The following is a 21525-nucleotide window of genomic DNA, read 5'->3' as shown; positions in this document are numbered from 1 at the left end:
AGGCCATCATAGAGGACCACCACGAATTTGCCAGATAAGTCATCATCAGGTTCCAATGTCACAGAGGCTTCTGTATTTGTTCCACTGACCTCTTGGAGGGTTTGGAAGTCGATCTGCACTGATGGTCCACATTCACAAGTAGCATTGATTCTGGAGCAGAAACAGGATAAGTGCTGACCCTTCCTTCAAATACCCTTTCCTTGTACTGGCCATTTTCGCCCAACTCTGTTTCTTAGACCTTTGTGAATTTCTAAACAGTGACACTGTCATTGTGTAATAGATGACACTGTGGTGTAACAGACAATTTGCATTACACCAAATGACAAAACATTACCTTGAATGACGAAACTTCTACTTAAGCTAATATTGCAGGCTAACAACTAGCCATATCAAACAGTTGACTAGAAAGGTTAATCATAATCATTCACAAGACCTACTTATTTTTCAAACAATCTAACAATAAAAGTGTATTTTGGCATTTCACTGAATGACATGTGTTTTTATAACTCAAGATACTACACTATGAAAAGGAGAAATTATCAAATATTTAAGGGCAATACACTTACCTTGCCACAGCACCACGGTCTTCAGGGGGGCCTTTGATGATGTCACAGACTGCTTGATAACTATTGGTTGTTTACTTCATTTCAAAATGGCTTCCTGGTCCTGTTACACTAGCCGTTTCTCAATGTCAAGGATGCTACCTTGGCAGGATTGATCCTTCCAAGTCATTTCCTTCAGAGGCTAGGCGAGGCTCCTTTTTAGCATTCGGAGAACACGTAAATGGAACAGGCTAGCAAGTGCCGAGGACCCTTCCTTGACATTGAGAAACACCTACTGACAAACTGCATTTTCGGGACAAAAGTCCCCTAGTTATTTCAATACTTAATGAATTTTTTTTTAACATGCCATTTTTTTACGTTTATTTTAAAAACGTATTAGTAGAATCATAGTCCGGACCAATACGCTGAATGACAATTTTACACTTTGGAGTATTATTTAACACATATTTTGTCATTGTATTTTCACAAAAGTTATTTGAAACATGGAAGTAGACATTTTACTAGCATTTAATATGTTTGGGTTTTTTTGTATGTAAAGTCACTTAAATTTTATTTGATGTGGACACCAAAAATGGTCACGTCTCGTCTTTGACCCATAGCCTATTCGCTGTCATAGAGTAATTATAGCAGCCAAAGTGGATTTACTTATTGTAGAGTTCATGAAAGTTGTCATTAGCATTGTAGTTGCAGAAGATCGAACGAGCGTCTCATTCATAAATCGTATGATCTTACCTTCAAGCTGTGAAAATACAAACTAGAAGATGGAACACGAGTGCAGCGCTGAAAAGCGGCCTGGCTAGCCTATAGGTCATATTATTAGATTTGAGAGTTTTTTTTAATTGTATGATAGACTTTTTTTCAGGTAAATCTGGCAAAAATGAGCAACTTAAATAATAAAATCCTTTGTATAATAACACTATTTTACATTTCGTGCCCATTTATGTTGTAAACTAGTTTATTTAGTGAAAGCTAAATAAATGCCATTTGAAAACATCAATGGTACAAATTCATGCTGTCCATGAAAACATTCCAATGTCATCACTGTTTTATTGTACTTGTAATAAAACTTGTAACTTGTATTTTTGGCAAATATTGGTTTCATATAACAGCATTAAACTTGAAATTCTTTGTGAAAGAATCCTAAAAGGCACTTAGTCTTATCGTTGAATTCATGTATGTAAATGGTTTAAAGTTTATTTCTAAATTGGCTACCAGAAGTTGTTGCAGCAATAGTGTTGGACACTAGGTGGTGCACAAGTACTTGTTTACTTGCTATCCATCTCTACAGTAACAAACAAATAATGATCATGTATGCAAAAACTAAAAATAAAGAAATTAGATAAAAATAATAAAAAAGCTGTATGGATGAAGTGTGAAAAACAACAACACCACAAGCATCAGCTTAATTCATTAATCCTTTATAGGGAAACATGTACACTGATCACACACACAAAAATAGATTTTAATATTGTAACAAATATGTTCACAAACTATTAATACCACTTACCACGAACAAACAAAAACAATGTAATAGAACAGGTCAGCCAGCGACATGCTCTTAATTCATCCAGGAGATCTATAGCGTATAGCAACACATTTCATTAAGGTACTTGAGGTAAATGAGATGAATATGTTTCCTTTAGCATAGTGTTACTGTTACAATGAGAATCCAGCCTCAATTTCAGCGATGAAACCACAGAAAAGTGTAATGATTATAAAAGTCCTTCAAAGTCTTCAGTGCCATCAGTCCGTGTGTAAGGACACAATCCCAAATTCACCGTTCACATTCTACTAAGGGACGACCTGGAGGAATGGTATACAAAAGCCAAATGAAAAGCCTACACACACACACACACATTGTTGTTTAAAAATGACAACTGAATGTCTGGAACAAGGGTTTTTGGAAGAGTTCAGACCTGAGCGAACGCCGAGTGTCCCTCTCCAGGTTGTTTTCAGGACCTTCACTCTCATATGAAGCTAGCTGGAGCTCTGTAACGCAACACAAAGATACAATCATTATGCAAACCCAAATAATTCACATTAAAGTAGTACGAAATTATTGTAATATGTGCATACTGAATAGTGATTGGTCCTTTTTCTTGTATTAATTTGCGTACTGGTGTGTGATTGGCAAATCATCTACAGACATTTCACCATCTAGTTCTCTTAAAGGTGCAGTACGTGATTCCTGAGAAAGTGTTGATATTTAAAATCAGCCCAAACACACCCCTACCCTAAAATGAACAAAATGGATGTCTCTTTATCATAGCTAAAGCGAAGCAAAATAATGCTTCACAAAAAATAAAGCAAAGATGACGATACAGAACACAAGTGTATTTACAAACAAAACCTTCTGTTATCAGGCCTTCGGGCTTCAGTCTCTCCAGCGTTGGAAATATTTCTAATATTAACGCGGGTCCTAAAGCTCTTGCCTGATCATAAAATTCATTTCTCCAGTGATGTTCCTCTTGACCTTTTCTCTCAGCATATTCTTTCTTCAAATCTCCCTCTCACTCTCTCCTCCTCATCATCATGATTGGACACGCCCCCTACTGCTGATTGTCTCTCTCTCTCCTCCCCATCATGATTGGACACGCCCCCTACTGCTGTTTGGCTCTCTCTCTCTCCTCCCCATCATGATTGGACACTCCCCCTACTGCTGTTTTGCTCTCTTTCTCTGACCCCATCATGATTGGACACTCCCCCTACTGCTGATTGTCTCTCTCTCCTCCCCATCATGATTGGACACGCCCCCTACTGCTGATTGGCTCTCTCTCCTCCCCATCATGATTGGACACGCCTCCTACTGCTGATTGGCTCTCTCCCCTCCCCATCATGATTGGACACGCCCCCTACTGCTGTTTGGCTCTCTCTCCTCTCCATCATGATTGGACACACCACCTACTGCTGATTGTCTCTCTCTCCTCCCCATCATGATTGGACACACCCCTTACTGCTGATTGGCTCTCTCTCTCCTCCCCATCATGATTGGACACGCCCCTACTGCTGATTGGCTCTCTCTCCTCCCCATCATGATTGGACACACCCCCTACTGCTGTTTGGCTCTCTCTCCATCATGATTGGACACGCCCCCTACTGCTGATTGGCTCTCTCTCTCCTCCCCATCATGATTGGACACGCCCCCTACTTCTGTTTGGCTCTCTCTCCTCCCCATCATGATTGGACACGCCCCTTACTGCTGTTTGGCTCTTTCTCTCCTCCCCATCATGATTGGACACGCCCCCTACTGCTGTTTGGCTCTCTCTCTCCTCCCCATCGTGATTGGACACGCCCCCTACTGCTGTTTGGCTCTCTCTTTCCTCCCCATCACGATTGGACACGCCCCCTACTGCTGATTTTCTCTCTCTCCCCTCCCCATCATGATTGGACACGCCCCCTACTGCTGTTTGGCTCTCTCTCTCCTCCCCATCATGATTGGACACACCCCCTACTGCTGTTTGGCTCTCTCTCTCCTCTCCTTCGTGATTGGACACGCCCCCTACTGCTGTTTGGCTCTCTCTTTCCTCCCCATCACGATTGGACACGCCCCCTACTGCTGATTTTCTCTCTCTCTCCTCTCCATCATGATTGGACACGCCCCCTACTGCTGATTGTCTCACTCTCCTCCCTATCATGAGTGGACACACCCTCTACTGCTGATTTGCTCTCTCTCCTCCCTATCATGATTGGACACGCCCCCTACTGCTGTTTGGCTCTCTCTCCTCCCCATCACGATTGGACACGCCCCCTACTGCTGATTTTCTCTCTCTCCCCTCCCCATCATGATTGGACACGCTCCCTACAGCTGATTGGCTCTCTCTCTCCTCCCCATCATGATTGGACACACCCTTACTACTGATTGGCTCTCTCTCTCCTCCCCATCATGATTGGACACGCCCCTTACTGCTGTTTGGCTCTTTCTCTCCTCCCCATCATGATTGGACACGCCCCCTACTGCTGTTTGGCTCTCTCTCTCCTCTCCTTCGTGATTGGACACGCCCCCTACTGCTGTTTGGCTCTCTCTTTCCTCCCCATCACGATTGGACACGCCCCCTACTGCTGATTTTCTCTCTCTCTCCTCCCCATCATGATTGGACACGCCCCCTACTGCTGTTTGGCTCTCTCTCTCCTCTCCATCATGATTGGACACGCCCCCTACTGCTGATTGTCTCACTCTCCTCCCTATCATGAGTGGACACACCCTCTACTGCTGATTTGCTCTCTCTCCTCCCTATCATGATTGGACACGCCCCCTACTGCTGTTTGGCTCTCTCTCTCCTCCCCATCACAATTGGACACGCCCCCTACTGCTGATTTTCTCTCTCTCCCCTCCCCATCATGATTGGACACGCTCCCTACAGCTGATTGGCTCTCTCTCTCCTCCCCATCACGATTGGACACACCCTTACTACTGATTGGCTCTCTCTCTCCTCCCCATCATGATTGGACACACCCTTACTGCTGATTGGCTCTCTCTCTCCTCCCCATCATGATTGGACACGCCCCCTACTGCTGTTTGGCTCTAGGCTTGTTCGACTTGAACCGGCGCTGCACAGACCGATCGGTTGATGACATCAAAGTACCGCGAGAGCGATTAGAGAGCAGACGGCTCCTTATGCTTTTGAATCGCTCTCGCGGTACTTTGATGTCATCAACCGATCGGTCTGTGCAGCGCCGGTTCAAGTCGAACAAGCCTTCTCTCTCCTCTCCATCATGATTGGACACGCCCCCTACTGCTGATTGTCTCACTCTCCTCCCTATCATGAGTGGACACTCCCCCTACTGCTGATTGGCTCACTCTCTCCTCCTCATCATGAGTGAACAAACCCTGCTGCTGATTGGCTCACTCTCTCCTCCCCCATCATGAGTGGACACGCCCTCTACTGCTGATAGGCTCGATTTTTCCTCCACATCATGAGTGAGAACAACCCCTGCTGATGATTGGCTCACTCTCTCCTCCCCCATCACGAGTGGACACACCTCCTACTGCTGATTGGCTACAAGTGTGTTGTGCTGCTCGGCCCGATCCACTTTCAACAGTGTTTGTCAGAAATCACTTACAGCACCTTTAGGTGCAAGTAGGAAAGAGTGACTGCTCACCATCTTCATTGAACACTTGTGCGCTGATGAGATACTGCAGTGTTTTCCTGTCCCTCTCAAAAGGACAGATCACCTGCCTCCAGGACAGAAACTCACTCACTTGCTTAGCCAACTCCCAAAATTTCTGTAAAATGAGAAAAGGGAAGTTTTATTATTAAAGCAACAAGGTAACAACTGATATAGTATTAGCATTACATGCCAACTTGCCTCAAAATTGATCTGGCCATTAGGTAATCTATTGACACAGCCTTCATTGAGGAAGTGAATGTCCTTTATGAACAAGCTGAAGAATGGAATAACAATCTAAAAGACAAGAAATTCTCATTAAATTAAAATGTAATAAAATGTAAGGTCTGCATGAAAATGTGAATTTAATGTGAATGTGAATTACCATTTCTTGGCTTGTGTGTGCTGTACTACACCTCTGAGTTGCTCCACGCAGGGCAGTCCGGTAGCTGTAGAAGTTGCTAGATGGGTCCATTTGGTGCTAAAACAACAAAACAAACAGTAAAATGAAATGTGTACATAACAAAAATCTGTATAGTTTAAAGCCCAAACGTCTGAGACCACCTATGAAAAGGCTTACATTTTTCTATTGTAATTCAAATTACACAGTCGTTGTAACAAACTTGCTTATTTGATTAGTGACCAAGAAGCAGAGCAATTTAAGCCTTTTTCTGGGGTCTACTGTAAAATGAATTTCATGCTTGAATGTTAAAAAAAAAACACATGATTTTTCACATAGTTTCACATGGCGGAAGTTCCCAAATTTTGGCGTGTTTCACCGCAGGAACTAGGAATGATTTTAGTTCTAGGAAATCTGAAGTAGGAGCTAAATTAGTTCCTCCAAATAGAGTTGGGTCTAAACTAGCCCTATAGGAACTATCCGTGACGTTAGAGTTCGGTGATTGGCCGAACACACGCAAAACACCAGGACCTGCCAATTTTTAAAAGGCCGTGTAAAAACACATACTATAGCCTATATATATTTACTCCACAAACTAACTCTACGAACATGGAAAACAGTGATAGATGGCCCTTTCAAACTTTTCACTAAGGAGAAAATCCAACACACCTTTGAGGGGACTAAGCGAAACATGATTAACTTATATATTTCTGCTCAGCTAGCAACACTTGACATCAACCACACGGCATACACCAATAACTTATTACTGGGAATTATTTAAATGAGGAATATTGTGATGTGTTCATTCACGGAAGAAAACTCAAGACTACAACGGCGGATTTCAGAAAGGTGTGCACTGATATAGAAAATAACTCTTTGTGGTGACTGTGCTTTGAAGACCTTTTTCATGCTCAAAAGGCAACATTACACACTAAAGAAAGATGAACATGTAAAAAAGCATAACAGGTCCTCTTTAAATACAACTTATTATTTTTATCTAAATGTTTCTTTGTTTAAAAAAATGCCAACATCTCACAATGTTGTATATTTCTAGGTTAAATTAGATGGTCTCAGACTATTGAGATTTTTCTCTCTTCCTCATAGCAGCTTCCTTACCACCAGGATGTCAAACTTGTCTGTGTTGACTTTATTCCAGGTTTTCTTCAGTCTGGATACAGGGTTCATGTTCATCCCAGCTACACAGTAAAACATTGTTAATAATGTAAAATCTCTTCAATGTAAATAGTGAAATAAAAAAAAATCAATAACAATATAATTCAATGCATGTACTCACTAATGATGGCCATTAATGAGTTGAAGTTGCCGATGTTGAAGCATTCCTGTGCCACATCTATGAAGAACTCCAGCACTCTTGCCCTGTGTTTCTTCTTCACCGGCTGAAAACGAGCCAGCAGAGGGCAGCATATTGTCAAACATATAAATCAACTACATACTGCAGTGCTTCTCAACTGGTTTTGCTTGAGAATGCAGATTTTGCTTTGGAATTAAAGTAGCAATGCAATACAATTGGATAATTCAAAAGAAACTAAAGGAACTGCACAGGTTCAAGAAATGGAGGATTATAAATGTGAGAGTTGTTGCACAACTTTTGGCGAAATAAAGAATTTCGCCTGCTAGCGTTGCTTGGCTTTTTCCCCAAAATAGATGAAAAGTGTTCTCACCATGCAAATTTCTGTGGCTATCAGGTAGGTCAGTCTGTTGAACCATTCAACATAAGCCTCCAGGTTACTTGTTTTTCTTTTGCTGAAAAAACTCTGAAGAATAAAAGTTCAAAAGTGTCATTGAAAGTAATCTTTTAAAAGGTTAGTTCACCCAAAAAAGAAAATTCTGTCATTAATTACTCACCCTCATGTCATTCCAAACCCGTAAGACTTTCGTTCATCTTCAGAACACAAACAAAGACATTTTTGATGAAATCTGAGATTTCTGTCCCCCCATTGACAACCACGCAACTACCACGTCGATGCTTCAAAATGTTCATAAAGAGATCGTAAAACTAATCTATATGAATTGAGGGGTTTAATCCAGATTTTCTGAAGAGCTTTATATGATGAACGGATTTAATTTAGGCTTTTATTCACATATTAACATTGATAAACGAACATAAAACTGAAGCTCAAACGTATGGAGGACCAGCTCTACCATATTAAAAAATAAATACAGAAATAAATAAATGCTCAATAAATAAATAAGCATACAATTAATTGCCCCAAAAAATACAATAAACAAATAAATGTAGGTAGAAATTAAATTATACAATGAGACATAAATGTATATATCTCTTTTAATTAGCTTCTTTATTTATTCATCTTTGTAATAATTACCTTATTTATTTATTGTTCATTATAATCTTCAACTTTATTTATTACTTATTTTTTTTAAGTATTTATTTATGTGCATGTTATAATATTTTTGTCTGTTTTATTGTTCCATTGTTTTACCCTATTTATTTCTTCAATGCTATTTATTTATGCATTTCTGCCTCATTATGCAAATGAGGAGGGGCTGTCTTAGGGGGTCAACCTCTGCCCATTGGTTGGTTAGCATTTTATTGCCTTGGACGAATCTACATGGCTGTTCCCCGCCATAAAGCATTGTTTAGTGGCAGGAAGGAGGAGGAGGAGGAGGAGGAGGAGAAGGAGAAGGAGAAGGAGAAGAAGAAACACACTAGCTGAAACACACGTTCTGTCAGAGCGTCCAAACGAAAAATAATAAAGTCAATACTTATAACGTTACCATTGTTTTCAAAAACAGTTGCTAAATAACTCCGCTCACTGACAACTTCATCATAGGTAGCCATCTTTGTTGTGACTGTGGCCGGTGGCATGTAGATTCGTCCAAGGCAGTAAAATGCTAACCAACCAATGGGCAGAGGTTGACCCCCTAAGACAGCCCCCCTCATTTGCATAATGAGGCAGATATGCATACAGAAATGTAAAAACGACAGGTAGTAATAAATAGCATTGAAGAAATAAATAGGGTAAAAAAAATACAAAGGAAGAATAAAACAGACAAAAATATTCTAACATACACATAAATATATACGGTAATTATTACAAAGGTGAATAAATAAAGAAGCTTATTAAGAGATATGTACATTTATGCCTCACTATATAATTTAATTTCTACCTACATTTATTTGTTTATTGTATTTTTTGGGGCAATTAATTGTATGCATATTTATTTATTGAGCATGTATTTATTTCTGTATTTATTTTTAAATACGGTAGAACTGGTCCTCCATACAAACGAACCTGCTTGATGCATGACAACAAACCTCATTGGTTCTTGCGGAAGCTCAAACTTGCTGCGGAACACGAGAATGAACCTCATATCGATTCATTTTACGATCTCTTTATGAACTTTTTGAAGCTTCAAAGTGATAGTTGTGTAGGCTGTCAATGGAGGGAAATCTCTCAGATTTCATGAAAAATGTCTTCATTTGTTTTTCCTTAGAAGAAACGAAGGTCTTACGGCCTTGGAACGACATGAGTGATTAAATGACAATTTTCATTGAGCATGTACTAACTCTTAAACTACAGATGTATGACGGGCTTACCTTATGGTTGTCTGAGAGTCTTTTCTGAGCAAACGCTCGAACGAATTCTTCAGGGCCAATAAAGCTGAGTCTCTCCTACATGTGGAAAACATGAGAGCAGCTTGAAGACTGAATCCATAAAGTACAGAAACTGATATTACATGAGGATAATCATAAAACATCAGTACTGACAGCCAATCAGCTTTAAGCTTACTGTCACTCACCATCTCTATGTGTGTCAGCTGTTGGGCGAAAATGAAAGGGTCATCGCACAGGTTTAAAACGCACTCGTCTCTGCGTACTAACTGCTGCTTGGACTTCAGGGCGACCGGTCGATCCATGGCTGCAGAGGCGCTGGATGTCGCCAGTGACTCTTCGTACTGTCCGAGGGTGGTCAGCTTGCGTAACAGGCGCTGAATGAGTCTCTGCATAGCCCTCCGTGAAAGCTAGTAAAAAAAAACAGAACCGTCTCCAACGTCAGCACTATAATACCCATTCATATCTGTAGCCAAAAATAACATTTGGGAACTGTTAGCCGTGCTGTTGATATCACAGCTTGTGCAAAAAGGAAATACGAGGCAAACGGCGTACATGCAAATCCAATAATACGCAAATGCATTTGGCTCCAAACTCAGGCCATGTTGTTGTCCAATATATTTATATATTCATACAAAAGACCATTTAGAATTTAGTCATACTTCATTAATACAAAATTCAATTCAGTTGAGAGAAACAATAACATGATGCAATCATGATTTCAGCTAGATCATCAGTATGACATCATCTCAACCGACCTCGTCTCCGAAGGCAAGGCGGTGGGTTATCTCTTTGAGGCTGCGCATCATGCGCTCATCCCTGAAGTCGTATGGGAAGGTCTCGGTCCATTCTGTGAGCAGCTGCACGATTTTCGGTGCTATTTCCCTTATTCTTTTCTGTTAAGTAAAGCAAGACAATTAGCACTGAATCATCTACAATCTGCAGGTAATAGCTACTAAATACTCATCAATAATGATCAACCGTGGTTTATTTTAGTAAAGTGCACATGCACAGGTGTGTATGTCACAGTAGGGGTGGGTGGCATGATGGTATATATAGCGTGCAACAGTAGAAGTTAGTTAATTAGCAGAGATTCTGCTTACAATTTATACTATGGTGTAGCCATGGAATAATTACATTTATGTATATACGTACACACACATACGCAAGTTTGAGGACTACATGATCCTGTTTTCTTCATGCAGCAATTAAAAAAATTAAAAGACTTATGACTTCTGGGAATCATTTGAACTGGGTAATAATAATTAAATGCACAAACAACATTGAATACATCGTGATACTGTAAAGTAGTGTATGATAATATATAGTGTGTCAACGTTTTCTATCTTGCCTCAGGGTGGGAAGCCCCTCATGTTACATTCTTGAATTACTTCCTGGTGCAATAAACAGTCTGATGTAGTTTGTCAGTTTTTTTTTCTAGCCTACGGTAAACTAAAGAAAGTATTTAAATAATTCAAGGTTATGCTATATATATATATATATATATATACACACATATACATATACATACACATACACATACACTCACCTAAAGGATTATTAGGAACACCATACTAATACTGTGTTTGACCCCCTTTTGCCTTCAGAACTGCCTTAATTCTACGTGGCATTGATTCAACAAGGTGCTGAAGCATTCTTTAGAAATGTTGGCCCATATTGATAGGATAGCATCTTGCAGTTGATGGAGATTTGTGGGATGCACATCCTGGGCACGAAGCTCCCGTTCCAACACATCCCAAAGATGCTCTATTGGGTTGAGATCTGGTGACTGTGGGGGCCATTTTAGTTAGGGCTGCAACAACTAATCGATAAAATCGATTATAATCGATTATGAAAATCGTTGTCAACGAATGTCATTATCGATTAGTTGGTCTGCTTACGTCACGGGGAGCGTTTACTGGTACGCACACACACGCAAGGTCTCTCTCCCTCAGGCGCTCTGCCGAGCGCGCGCGCTACACGGTTTGGAGCAGTCTCTTCTGTCTATGCGAGACAGAAGAGACTGCTCCAAACCGTGTAGCGTGCGCGCTCTTGCTTGCGCGCTCTAGATTTCGGGAGTTTGAACTAAATTCGCGGGCATCAGGGAGCCGCAATCAATATGTGGGAGACTCCCGGGACTTCCGGGATCTTGGGATGTCTGTATTTTGTCTCGAGCATCAGGTTGTGCAATCAGTTCGCTCGCAACGTAAGTGATGGATTAAAATAGCGCTACCGCAGAAATAGGTTAAATTAAAACGGTGTTTACAAAGTGAAGCATTAAATACAAAGGCAGTTAATAACAGCAGCAGTAAAATATTGTTTTTTAGTCACTGTACTCAGTGGTTTTCAGCGAATGCTTGTGCACTAATGCATAATTTCTCCTGTCCTTTACTCAAGCCTGTTAGCTTGCTGGGTAACGTTACCTCCATTCCGTTCTCTTTTTATAGCATTTGTCTACTAAGTTTTAATTGTTTTTCAAACGCGATCTACTGCGGCTCTACATTCAAACAATTGTTTTCAGTCTTTCTATATTTATTTAATCAATTTATCCTTATATTATATTCTTTTATATATTATATATATAATATATATTATATTCTTTATCCTTATATTCCTTATATATAATTAATTTTAAATAAAAATTAAATGAATTATATATTTTAGATGTTTTTAGTTTGTTTTTAGTTCAGATATTCACATCTGAACAAGTCTGTGTAAATTTGTTTTAACAAAAATTGTGTTAAAACATAATATGTTGGATATCATTTTTTTTTAACAATAATCATGTTTGTCAACTTGCCATCAGCAATTATCATTAAAAACAATGCAAATATTGATATTAGTAAAACTCAATGTGTGGCTTTTGCACTTTTTAAAGTACACCTTTACACATAAATACCCTGATTTACGGTTTTATTTAGTTATAATAAAAAAAAACAACTAATTTAATTTCTATCCGATTAATCGATTAATCGAAAAAATAATCGTCCGATTAATCGATTATCAAAATAATCGTTAGTTGCAGCCCTAATTTTAGTACAGTGAACTCATTGTCATGTTCAAGAAACCAATTTGAAATGATTCGAGCTTTGTGACATGGTGCATTATCCTGCTGGAAGTAGCCATCAGAGGATGGGTACATGGTGGCCATAAAGGGATGGACATGGTCAGAAACAATGCTCAGGTAGGCCGTGGAATTTAAACAATGCCCAATTGGCACTAAGGGGCCTAAAGTGGGCCAAGAAAACATCCCCCACACCATTACACCACTACCACCAGCCTGCACAGTGGTAAAAAGGCATGATGGATCCATGTTCTCATTCTGTTTACGCCAAATTCTGACTCTACCATCTGAATGTCTCAACAGAAATTCATCAGACCAGGCAACATTTTTCCAGTCTTCAACTGTCCAATTTTGATGAGCTCTTGCAAATTGTAGCCTCTTTTTCCAATTTGTAGTGGAGATGAGTGGTACCCGGTGGGGTCTTCTGCTGTTGTAGCCCATCCGCCTCAAGGTTGTGCGTTTTGTGGCTTCACAAATGCTTTGCTGCATACCTCGGTTGAGTGGTTATTTCAGTCAAAGTTGCTCTTCTATCAGCTTGAATCAGTCGGCCCATTCTCCTCCGACCTCAAGCATCAACAAGGCATTTTCGCCCACAGGACTGCCGCATACTGGATGTTTTTCCCTTTTCACACAATTCTTTGTAAACCCTAGAAATGGTTGTGCGTGAAAATCCCAGTAACTGAGCAGATTGTGAAATACTCAGACCGGCCCGTCTGGCACCAACAACCATGCCACGCTCAAAATTGCTTAAATCACCTTTCTTTCCCATTCTGACATTCAGTTTGGAGTTCTGGAGATTGTCTTGACCAAGACCACACCCCTAAATGCATTGAAGCAACTGCCATGTGATTGGTTGATTAGATAATTGCATTAATGAGAAATTGAACAGGTGTTCCTAATAATCCTTTAGGTGAGTATGTTGAATTGAAAACCAGAGAACTGAATGAATTTGCTACAAACCAGTCATGGAGATATGATTATAGTTTTTATTAACATTAAAAACTAGACGTTATTTTTATATTTTCTTTTAATTTTAGTTACAGTTTCAGTAATTTTGAGTGTGTTTGTCTTTTTTTATAAGTTTGTGTTTAAAAAAAAAAAGAACAGAGCTGCATGATTCTGGATAAATTGAGAATCCCGATTTTTTTTGGTTTCAAACAGAGATCACGATTCTTCCATGATTCTGAAAAGACAAACTAAACAAAATAACCAATTTTCTAGAGATTTTTTGTTTGTTTGTTTTTAAACAAATTTACTTCCTGCACCATTTAAAAATATTGAATTTTAAGATTTTTTTTTCCAAATTGGCTTGAATGAATGATTCAATCACTCACTCAAAGACTTCACTTGTTTCATTACTGAATGACAAATACATTTTTACCAGTCCCTTGTTGCCACCTACTGGTGTAACAATATAATAATTCTATCTTTACTTGAAGCATCAAGTCACTTTTAAAAGGTGATTAAAGCCTGTTTTATGCTTCTGCGTCGAATCACGGCGTACCCCCGCAGACCCCTCTGCGTCGCCGCGAACCCCTCCGCCCTAGCCCGACGTGCACCTCCAAAAAATTGTAACTACGTGTCGAGGCGATGCAGACCACAAGGGCTGTGATTGGTCAGATGCACCGCGATGCAACTCAACCTGACACAGAACCATAAAACGGCCATGACGCCATAGGAGTGACGGCGTAGCTACGCCGTGGAGTTGACGCAGAAGCATAATGAGGCCTTTACTCTGGATCAGCGGCAGCGCGAACACAGATTTGAATGATCTGAACATAGAAAAACTTATTTAATTGTTTTAGTTTTAGATTCAGTTAACTAGAATAACCCTATTATGAACCCAAAGATTCACACCCCTAATGGGATTGATTTATTTCTGAAGCGTTGTCTCGCTCCTCGTGTCTGTATACGTGGTGTTTGCTTTCAATTTGGCATATTAATATAGAACTGATTCATGAGTTGTCACACTTCAACAGGTGTGTTTATTATCAGCTGTATTAAACATGGTTTAAACGTGGCTGTAATATTTTCTATTATGTATGACTCTTTTGAATCTTTTGTTTGATTGTGTTACATAATGTGCAGCTGTTTCTGCACTGATGCCAGACTTATTCATTCATATGTTATGAATGGTCTTATCTTTTGGTTCACGTCTATTAAGTACCTTTCACTTGTGAAGTTTGTTTAATTCACTGGATTATCCAAAACCAGACATTACCACATGGTTACACAATACATCTTGCATTGAGTTGCATTTTCAGCCAAGATAACAATATTGTGATGTAAAAATACTCATTTGGTGATATAACATCTTAGTCATACTGTCCCCTCCTAAAATTACAGCACGTACCTTATCCGTCTGTGGGTCGCCCACCCTGTGATGGTCCACACAGAGGTAACAAACACGAGACATGAGCTCAAACGGATGCAGGAAGAGACGGGAGCTTAGTAGGAAGGTAAAAATGTATGATCTCTGAAACAAGAAAATCTCAAGCGTCAATCAAATTTGACATTTACTGTGCAAGGAGAGATTATAATAATTATCACAGGAAAGTATAAAGGCTGTGTATACTTACGTCAGGGTAATAGTCCACAGTAGGGACCAAGAGCTGTATAAGGGCTTCCAGAGAGCCAGACACAAGCTTATTATCACGATAGTGCAAACCCCCATAGTTCTCCTCCACAGGTTGCCGGTGAGTGTAAGCAGAGGCAGGGTTGAATTTGCTTGAATATGGAGTTGTCTGTGGCATGTTGGACCTGTGGATGAAAACATTAGTCAGTTGAAAGTTGCAAAGCAGTATCTCTTTGAAAGGTGTGAAATGAACACCCACCACCAGATGAATGCTGGTACATGCAAGCAGTTTATCTACTAGCTTATATCCACCAACAGAATGAAAGTGTAGGTCTCATCTCTTGGTTTTATGTTGAAAGGGTGTTTGTTGTGAATATTTAGACTTTCTTCATACATTCTTTATGTCAGCATTTAAAAACATATCCACCTGTAAAATCTACTCACCGTCAGATAAAAGTTGATATATTTCACACATTTACAATATTGTGAGGGTACAAAGTTCTTGATGTTATGGAAGCTTGTTTCCACCACAGAATAATTAAATATTAAAAAAAGTTTTTTTTTTCTCAGAATTGCAAGGTTATACATCTAATCAGTTCAGAGGAAAAAGTCAGGATTGTGAGATAAAGTTGCAATTCTGACTTCTTTTTTTAAACATTCTCTTTTTTGCTTTTTGAAGAGTGGAACAGAACTCATTGCTAATCTTCCCACCTTACATTACATTGTTAATGTAAAAACACAGCTCTCTCCCAAAAACAGAAAAAAGGGTATTGCAGGTGCTGTGATGTATATAAAACCTTTGTTACTGAAGGATTAAATCTTGGATTGAAACTGTAAAATGTCACTGTTGAAATGAAGGATTAAATCTTGGATTGAAACTGTAAAATGTCACTGTTGAAATGAATCAATCTAATGTACCCATTATGGCATTGAACTTATAAACTTGCAATGAAGGATCAAGCTCCTATCTCGCAATTTTGACTTTTTCCTCGCAAACCAGAGTTTAGATAAAAAAAGAGAAGAATTGCAGAATATAAACTCGGAATTGTAAGAAAAAAAGTCAGAATTGTGAGAAAAAGTTGCAATCAAGTAGCATGTACACACTACACAATGATTTTGGGCCCAATTCTCCCCTTAGACAATCCTATAAAGTCCAGATTATCTTGATGTTCCCATCTTAATGTTTTCTGTGGTGTGATGTGTTTTAAGAGTGACTGAATCATTGCACCGGGCAGCACTAGGGTTGCAAAATTCGGGGAATTTTCAAAGATGGAAACTTTCCATGGGAATTAACAGGAATTTATGGAAATAAACGGGAATAAAGTGGGAATTTTCAAAGTTGAGGGTTGGCTCTTCATAGGGAACTTAAATATAGTTGAGGAAAGTATATTTTAGCATAATCTTGACTAAAACAAACAGATGCCATTCAAATACACTTGAATATCCACGCCATTCCTCAATCACATGCACATAGAACACTGCTTACTGCATGGCTATCCAGACCACACCCCCTACTGGCACTGTGCATGCCTCCATCACATGTACAGAAGCCCAAAGCACAAGACTATTGAAGGCACACATTTGGACTGTGGACTAAAAGTGGTGTAAGTTTTGATGATATTATGAGGAAATATATTTATTAAATGTTTAAATTGCAAATATCACATACAAATGTATTCATCTAGTAGCAATGCTGATAATTTAGATGCTAAATAAGCTAGCATAACTTTATTTACCACATAAGGCAGATGCTAGCTACCTCATGTGGCTGTTTTTCTCTGCCTCCTGCAATATGTTTTCAAGATCATTCCAGTTGTTTAGCTAGCCTTACTATTTATGTATCTGTTCATGCCATTGCATTAGAATTCTAACTTGGGTTGGGCCGATGGACGATATTATCGTCCGCCTGTCAGCCATATGTCTGATATGTCTGTCAGCCATCTCGATGTTTAGCCGACATCGCAATGCCCCCCCCCCCCCCCCCATGGTTTCCATGGTGACACGTCATGCTTGGCACGTGATTCACCAAAGCCAAAATAGCGCTGTATGACAGATTTAGCGCTTTATTTCTAAATATTAACAAACTTGCTTACCATGTCATAAACTATCTTCTATTCCGATTCTCAAATATGTGTAAGCGAGTTTGTGTTGTAGTTTAAAAAACCTTTATAAGTTATCTTGATCTGTAACGTGAGATGGGCGCTGTGTTTGGGCCGCAGTTCAGAGATTCCTGTCTGTTGGATTTAAGTTATTACAGCACGTGAATTCATCAGTTTCTCCCGAAATACATGAAAGTAATAAATTTGTTGAAAACATTTTGCACGGATGTTTTCTTATGACTTCTGTTTATATTTATGCTTGAATATGATACAACGATCGATTACATTACAATGAATTCCCAGTTAGTTCCCCTAAATTCCAAATAATTCCCATAATTCCCATTATTCCCATGGAAAGTTTCTAATATGGAATATTTTCAAAATTCGTCAGCTTAACTTCCCATCGAAATTTACAGGAAACTTTACGGAAATTTACCGGAAATGTTCCGCCCCTTTGCAACCCTAAGCAGCACTGATCTAAAATCGTGAATAGCCTATCCAACATGTTGAATATTAACGACCAGAAATCCTGTTGTGTCTGTTTACATAACACCGTTTTCAACTAAAAACTATCCGTTTTGGCCGTTCGTTTACATGACAACGGAGTTTTGAGTGAGTGAAAACGCAACATTTTGAAAACGGTCTCCGTGTAAACAACATGGCATCATGCACATGCGCATTACGTGTTTGTTCCGTCTATAGTGTTTCATCGCCATCTAATGGCCTGGCAGCAGAATACAGCGTTTTTAGTCATTTCCGTGAAACCCTGTGAATGGGGATCGTTTTGACAATGTTGTCGTCTGTACGCAGAAAACTCAAAGGAAAACATAAATCTTCTCAATTTTAAGCATTTTTTCGTCGTGTAAACGTACCCTGAAACGTGTGTGCGCTTTGAATGAGCGCACAAATCTTCTCACAGCATGTGCGCCAGTCAGAGAATTTCTAATAGAAGAGAATTGGCACTGTCTAGTTACTTCCGGCTTCTGGACTGGCTGCAGTAACACGTCTCTGTCCAAGCGGGGGCGCTCGCAGGCGAGTGCAGAATGAATGGGAGTCTATGGGGTTTCACCCCCAGAAATCCACTTTTCTCAGGATGTAATTTTTTGTCAAGTAATTTGAAAGTCAAATTCAAAAGGGGGGCTAAGATAATTTACTCAGCTGAAAATTGCTTTTTTAAGTTCACTTATCTGTTCTAAAAATCCGTTCAAAAATGTGATGACGTCACATAATAGCAGAATGCTAGCGTGTTCCGGCCAACAACGACCTAACCTGTAAGAAATCGAAAGGACATAAGTACTCGTTCATTCGACTTTTGGACTATAATCTAGATTGAACTTGATTGATTGAACTATATTGAGCCAGAATGCATATCCATCAACAGAAACATACATTAGCCTAACTCTGCCAGTCTGTTTTTTTATTTTTAACAAACTATAGATGCGTAATCAGATTTAAGATGAACCGCGCTGCAAGTGCGTGCCGAATGGTACGGTTCGATATTTTACCGAGAACAGTTACACACCCCTAACAAAAACATCACTAAAAGTTATAAAAGTGCCCCAGATATTTACATTGTGAATAAAAAATGCCCCTCTGGCGTTCCATACGTTTCACAAATCTACTGTAGGCCTACAAAAACTGTTTAATCCAACATACAGACTGGCGATTATTTATTATATATTCTAACACCGTGTTTAATAAGTTACGATATCAGTTATCAGCCAATGCTGATATTGTAACTAGCACACTGCAAAAGTTAATTTGTGATATTTCAATTTATTTTATATATTTGAATTTGGAAAAAACAAACAAACTAACAAAACACAAAAAGCCATTTACCAGCCACAAGGGACGGTGATCTAAAAAACGTAATATCTCAACATACTCTGCAAACTGTAAAGCTCCAGGTGTACTCTTAACTCTTAACAGGTTATTGGATTAAGGAAGAGACTTGTGGTCAAGCAGGTTTAATGGCAGGAGTCTTTTCTTGAACCACTGATCTCCTTTACTGAGTAAAACATTTACAACGCATCCTATGTGACAGGCTAGTAAACACTACAGAAGGAAGAACTTGTTCATTTATAAACAACAATACAGACATGCTTGTGAATAAAATAAATCGTCCTAAATTCTAAACGTACCCAAAAATATCTTATTTGACTGATATTTCTATGACAACAGTAACTCACTGACCAACCACGTTACGTGCGAATCTTCCCTGTTGAACAAGTCTTGTGCTTTTCCTTGTTGCTTATTCATCAATCATGAAAAGGTTAGTTCACCCAAAAATTACAATTCTGTCATCATTTACTCATCCTCATGCTGTTCCAAACCTGTATGACTTTAGTGTCTCAAGTGGAAGAACGAGATGTTAGGCAGAATGACAGTCTCAGTCACCATTGACTTTCATTGTACGAAAAAATAAAATAAAAGGGATAGTTCACCCAAAAATGAAAACTTGTCATAATTTACTCACCACGATTGTTCCAAACCTGTATGAGTTTCTTCTGTTGAATACAAAAGATGATATTTTGAAGAATGTTGGTAACCAGACATGGTAGCCTTTGACTTAAATAGTATTTTTCTTCCATGTGGAAGTTAATGGACGTGCTGTCAACTGTCTGGTTACTAACATTCTTCTTTTGTGTTCAACAGAGGAAAGAAACTCATACAGGTTTGAAACAACATGAGGAAGAGGCTACAGACTTAAATTACATTTTTGAATGAAATACTCCTTTAAATGTGACACTTCCCAAGAGAAGCATTTAAACAACTTTATTGCAACAGCTTCTCTTAAACAGGTCACATTCATTGATAGAACTGAAAAAAGGGACACCAGAAATACACGTAGTTCATGAAAACAGGAGAAAGGAGATGGCAAACAGTCAGTGCAATTACACGAATCTGCCCTTTACTAACTAACACTGACTCATCAGACCAGACTGAAAACCACAGATGGACTGTGTGTGTGCAGTCACTCTTACACATGTAGCAGTATGAGCAACACAAGCGAAGCGAAACGAAAACAAGTTCAAATTCTCATCAACCGATTAGATGAGAGAAAAAAAAACTCCTGACATCTGAAAAGTGTGATTAGGGAACAGTTTAATTAAATATGAACAATTAAACTCAGCGAATTGAAGACTCGGTTTTAGAACGATACGTGTATTGTTTGATTGCACACATTCAGTAGGTAAATAAAGCAAGAGTTATTAACCAAACAACGGCAGCCTGACAGTAGTTTTAAAAGTTTTTGAAAGACAGTGATTTGCAGAACGCTGTAAACTTACCACACAATTAAAAAGGTAAATACAAAAGAATATTGGCGATAGAGATATCCAGGGAAGTCCAACAAAAAAAGCCTCCAAAACGTGCACACCCCAGATCAAGTTGCTTTCTTACAATGAAAGGTCGCAGATTAAGGTCTTCTTATCTTTCTTTTGCGAGCGATACAGATAATCACTTCGTTATTGACGTAGCGCAAACCAATGCTTCGTGATGATCGATGCTGGTCTCCATTGTTTTACTAATAATCCAGATTGCGAACATGCGAAACTAATATCGAATTACTGTTACAACGGGAGCATTAAGAAGGAAAACCGGAAAATGCGGTCTCGCCCACAAGGAAAGACTAGCCAATCAGAAGCAGGAAGCAGCAAATTGAAATTTCCGACTGATCTTATTGGCCAGGACGATGTCAGTCAACCTCATAGTTACGCACAAACCACTAGTTGTTGGTTGTTTTGAAGTTTCAAGTTTGCATCGACTGTCTACACACCCTTCTCTTGTTTAGGTTTTCAAAAATGCATTTTCGTTCATTTTGGCTCTGTGAATGGCTATAAACTACGTACAGGGTATAATTATATAATTTAGAGCATACATTAAGCCAAAATTATTCAAACGTATGGCTAAAGTAATGCCTGTGCCAAGTGTCATCAAATGAGGATATAAATGCGCAGAATTCATGAAACAGTGTGTAAACAGTACCTGGAAGGCTTATTGCATTTAGTGAGATTTTGAAGTGTGCAAATCGTTGCACTCTCCAGAAGAGAGTTGAAGAGTTACCAGAAGTAAAAAAAAAAAAAAGTAAAAAAAAAAGGTAAGTTAGCAACCAAGAAATTAC

At 39.1% G+C, this 21525-nt stretch overlaps 1 protein-coding gene across 1 annotated transcript; it reads right to left on the bottom strand.

Annotated features, from left to right (window-relative positions):
• Positions 1–1965: 1965 nt before the first annotated feature.
• On the bottom strand, positions 1966–21031 carry rasgef1bb (RasGEF domain family, member 1Bb). The gene is made up of 14 exons (XM_077243088.1): positions 20693–21031; positions 15308–15488; positions 15082–15204; positions 10423–10560; positions 9853–10074; positions 9650–9724; positions 7752–7844; positions 7364–7466; positions 7186–7265; positions 6055–6150; positions 5871–5966; positions 5664–5787; positions 2480–2552; positions 1966–2366 (listed from the first exon to the last, which is right to left on the bottom strand). The coding sequence occupies exons 2-14, from the start codon at positions 15479–15481 to the stop codon at positions 2345–2347; spliced, it is 1419 nt and encodes a 472-aa protein (XP_077099203.1). The 5' UTR covers positions 15482–15488; positions 20693–21031; the 3' UTR covers positions 1966–2344.
• Positions 21032–21525: the final 494 nt, after the last annotated feature.

Source organism: Siphateles boraxobius, unplaced genomic scaffold, assembly GCF_051911475.1.
Source record: "Siphateles boraxobius isolate OS27281-9 unplaced genomic scaffold, OSU_SipBor_1 25, whole genome shotgun sequence".
NCBI lineage: Eukaryota > Metazoa > Chordata > Actinopteri > Cypriniformes > Leuciscidae > Siphateles > Siphateles boraxobius.
Note: the sequence above shows the minus strand (reverse complement) of the source record. Positions and strands in the feature narration are given on the sequence as shown.

What these genes read in the sequence shown, in the direction of transcription:
- rasgef1bb (XM_077243088.1), bottom strand. Translation starts at nt 15,481, where the DNA reads ATGCCACAGACAACTCCATATTCAAGCAAATTCAACCCTGCCTCTGCT. An exon ending in GCGACCCACAGACGGATAAG is followed by an intron (nt 10,561 to 15,081) that starts GTACGTGCTGTA and finishes TTTACTTAACAG; the next exon opens with AAAAGAATAAGGGAAATAGC. An exon ending in GACTCTCAGACAACCATAAG is followed by an intron (nt 7,845 to 9,649) that starts GTAAGCCCGTCA and finishes TTTATTCTTCAG; the next exon opens with AGTTTTTTCAGCAAAAGAAA.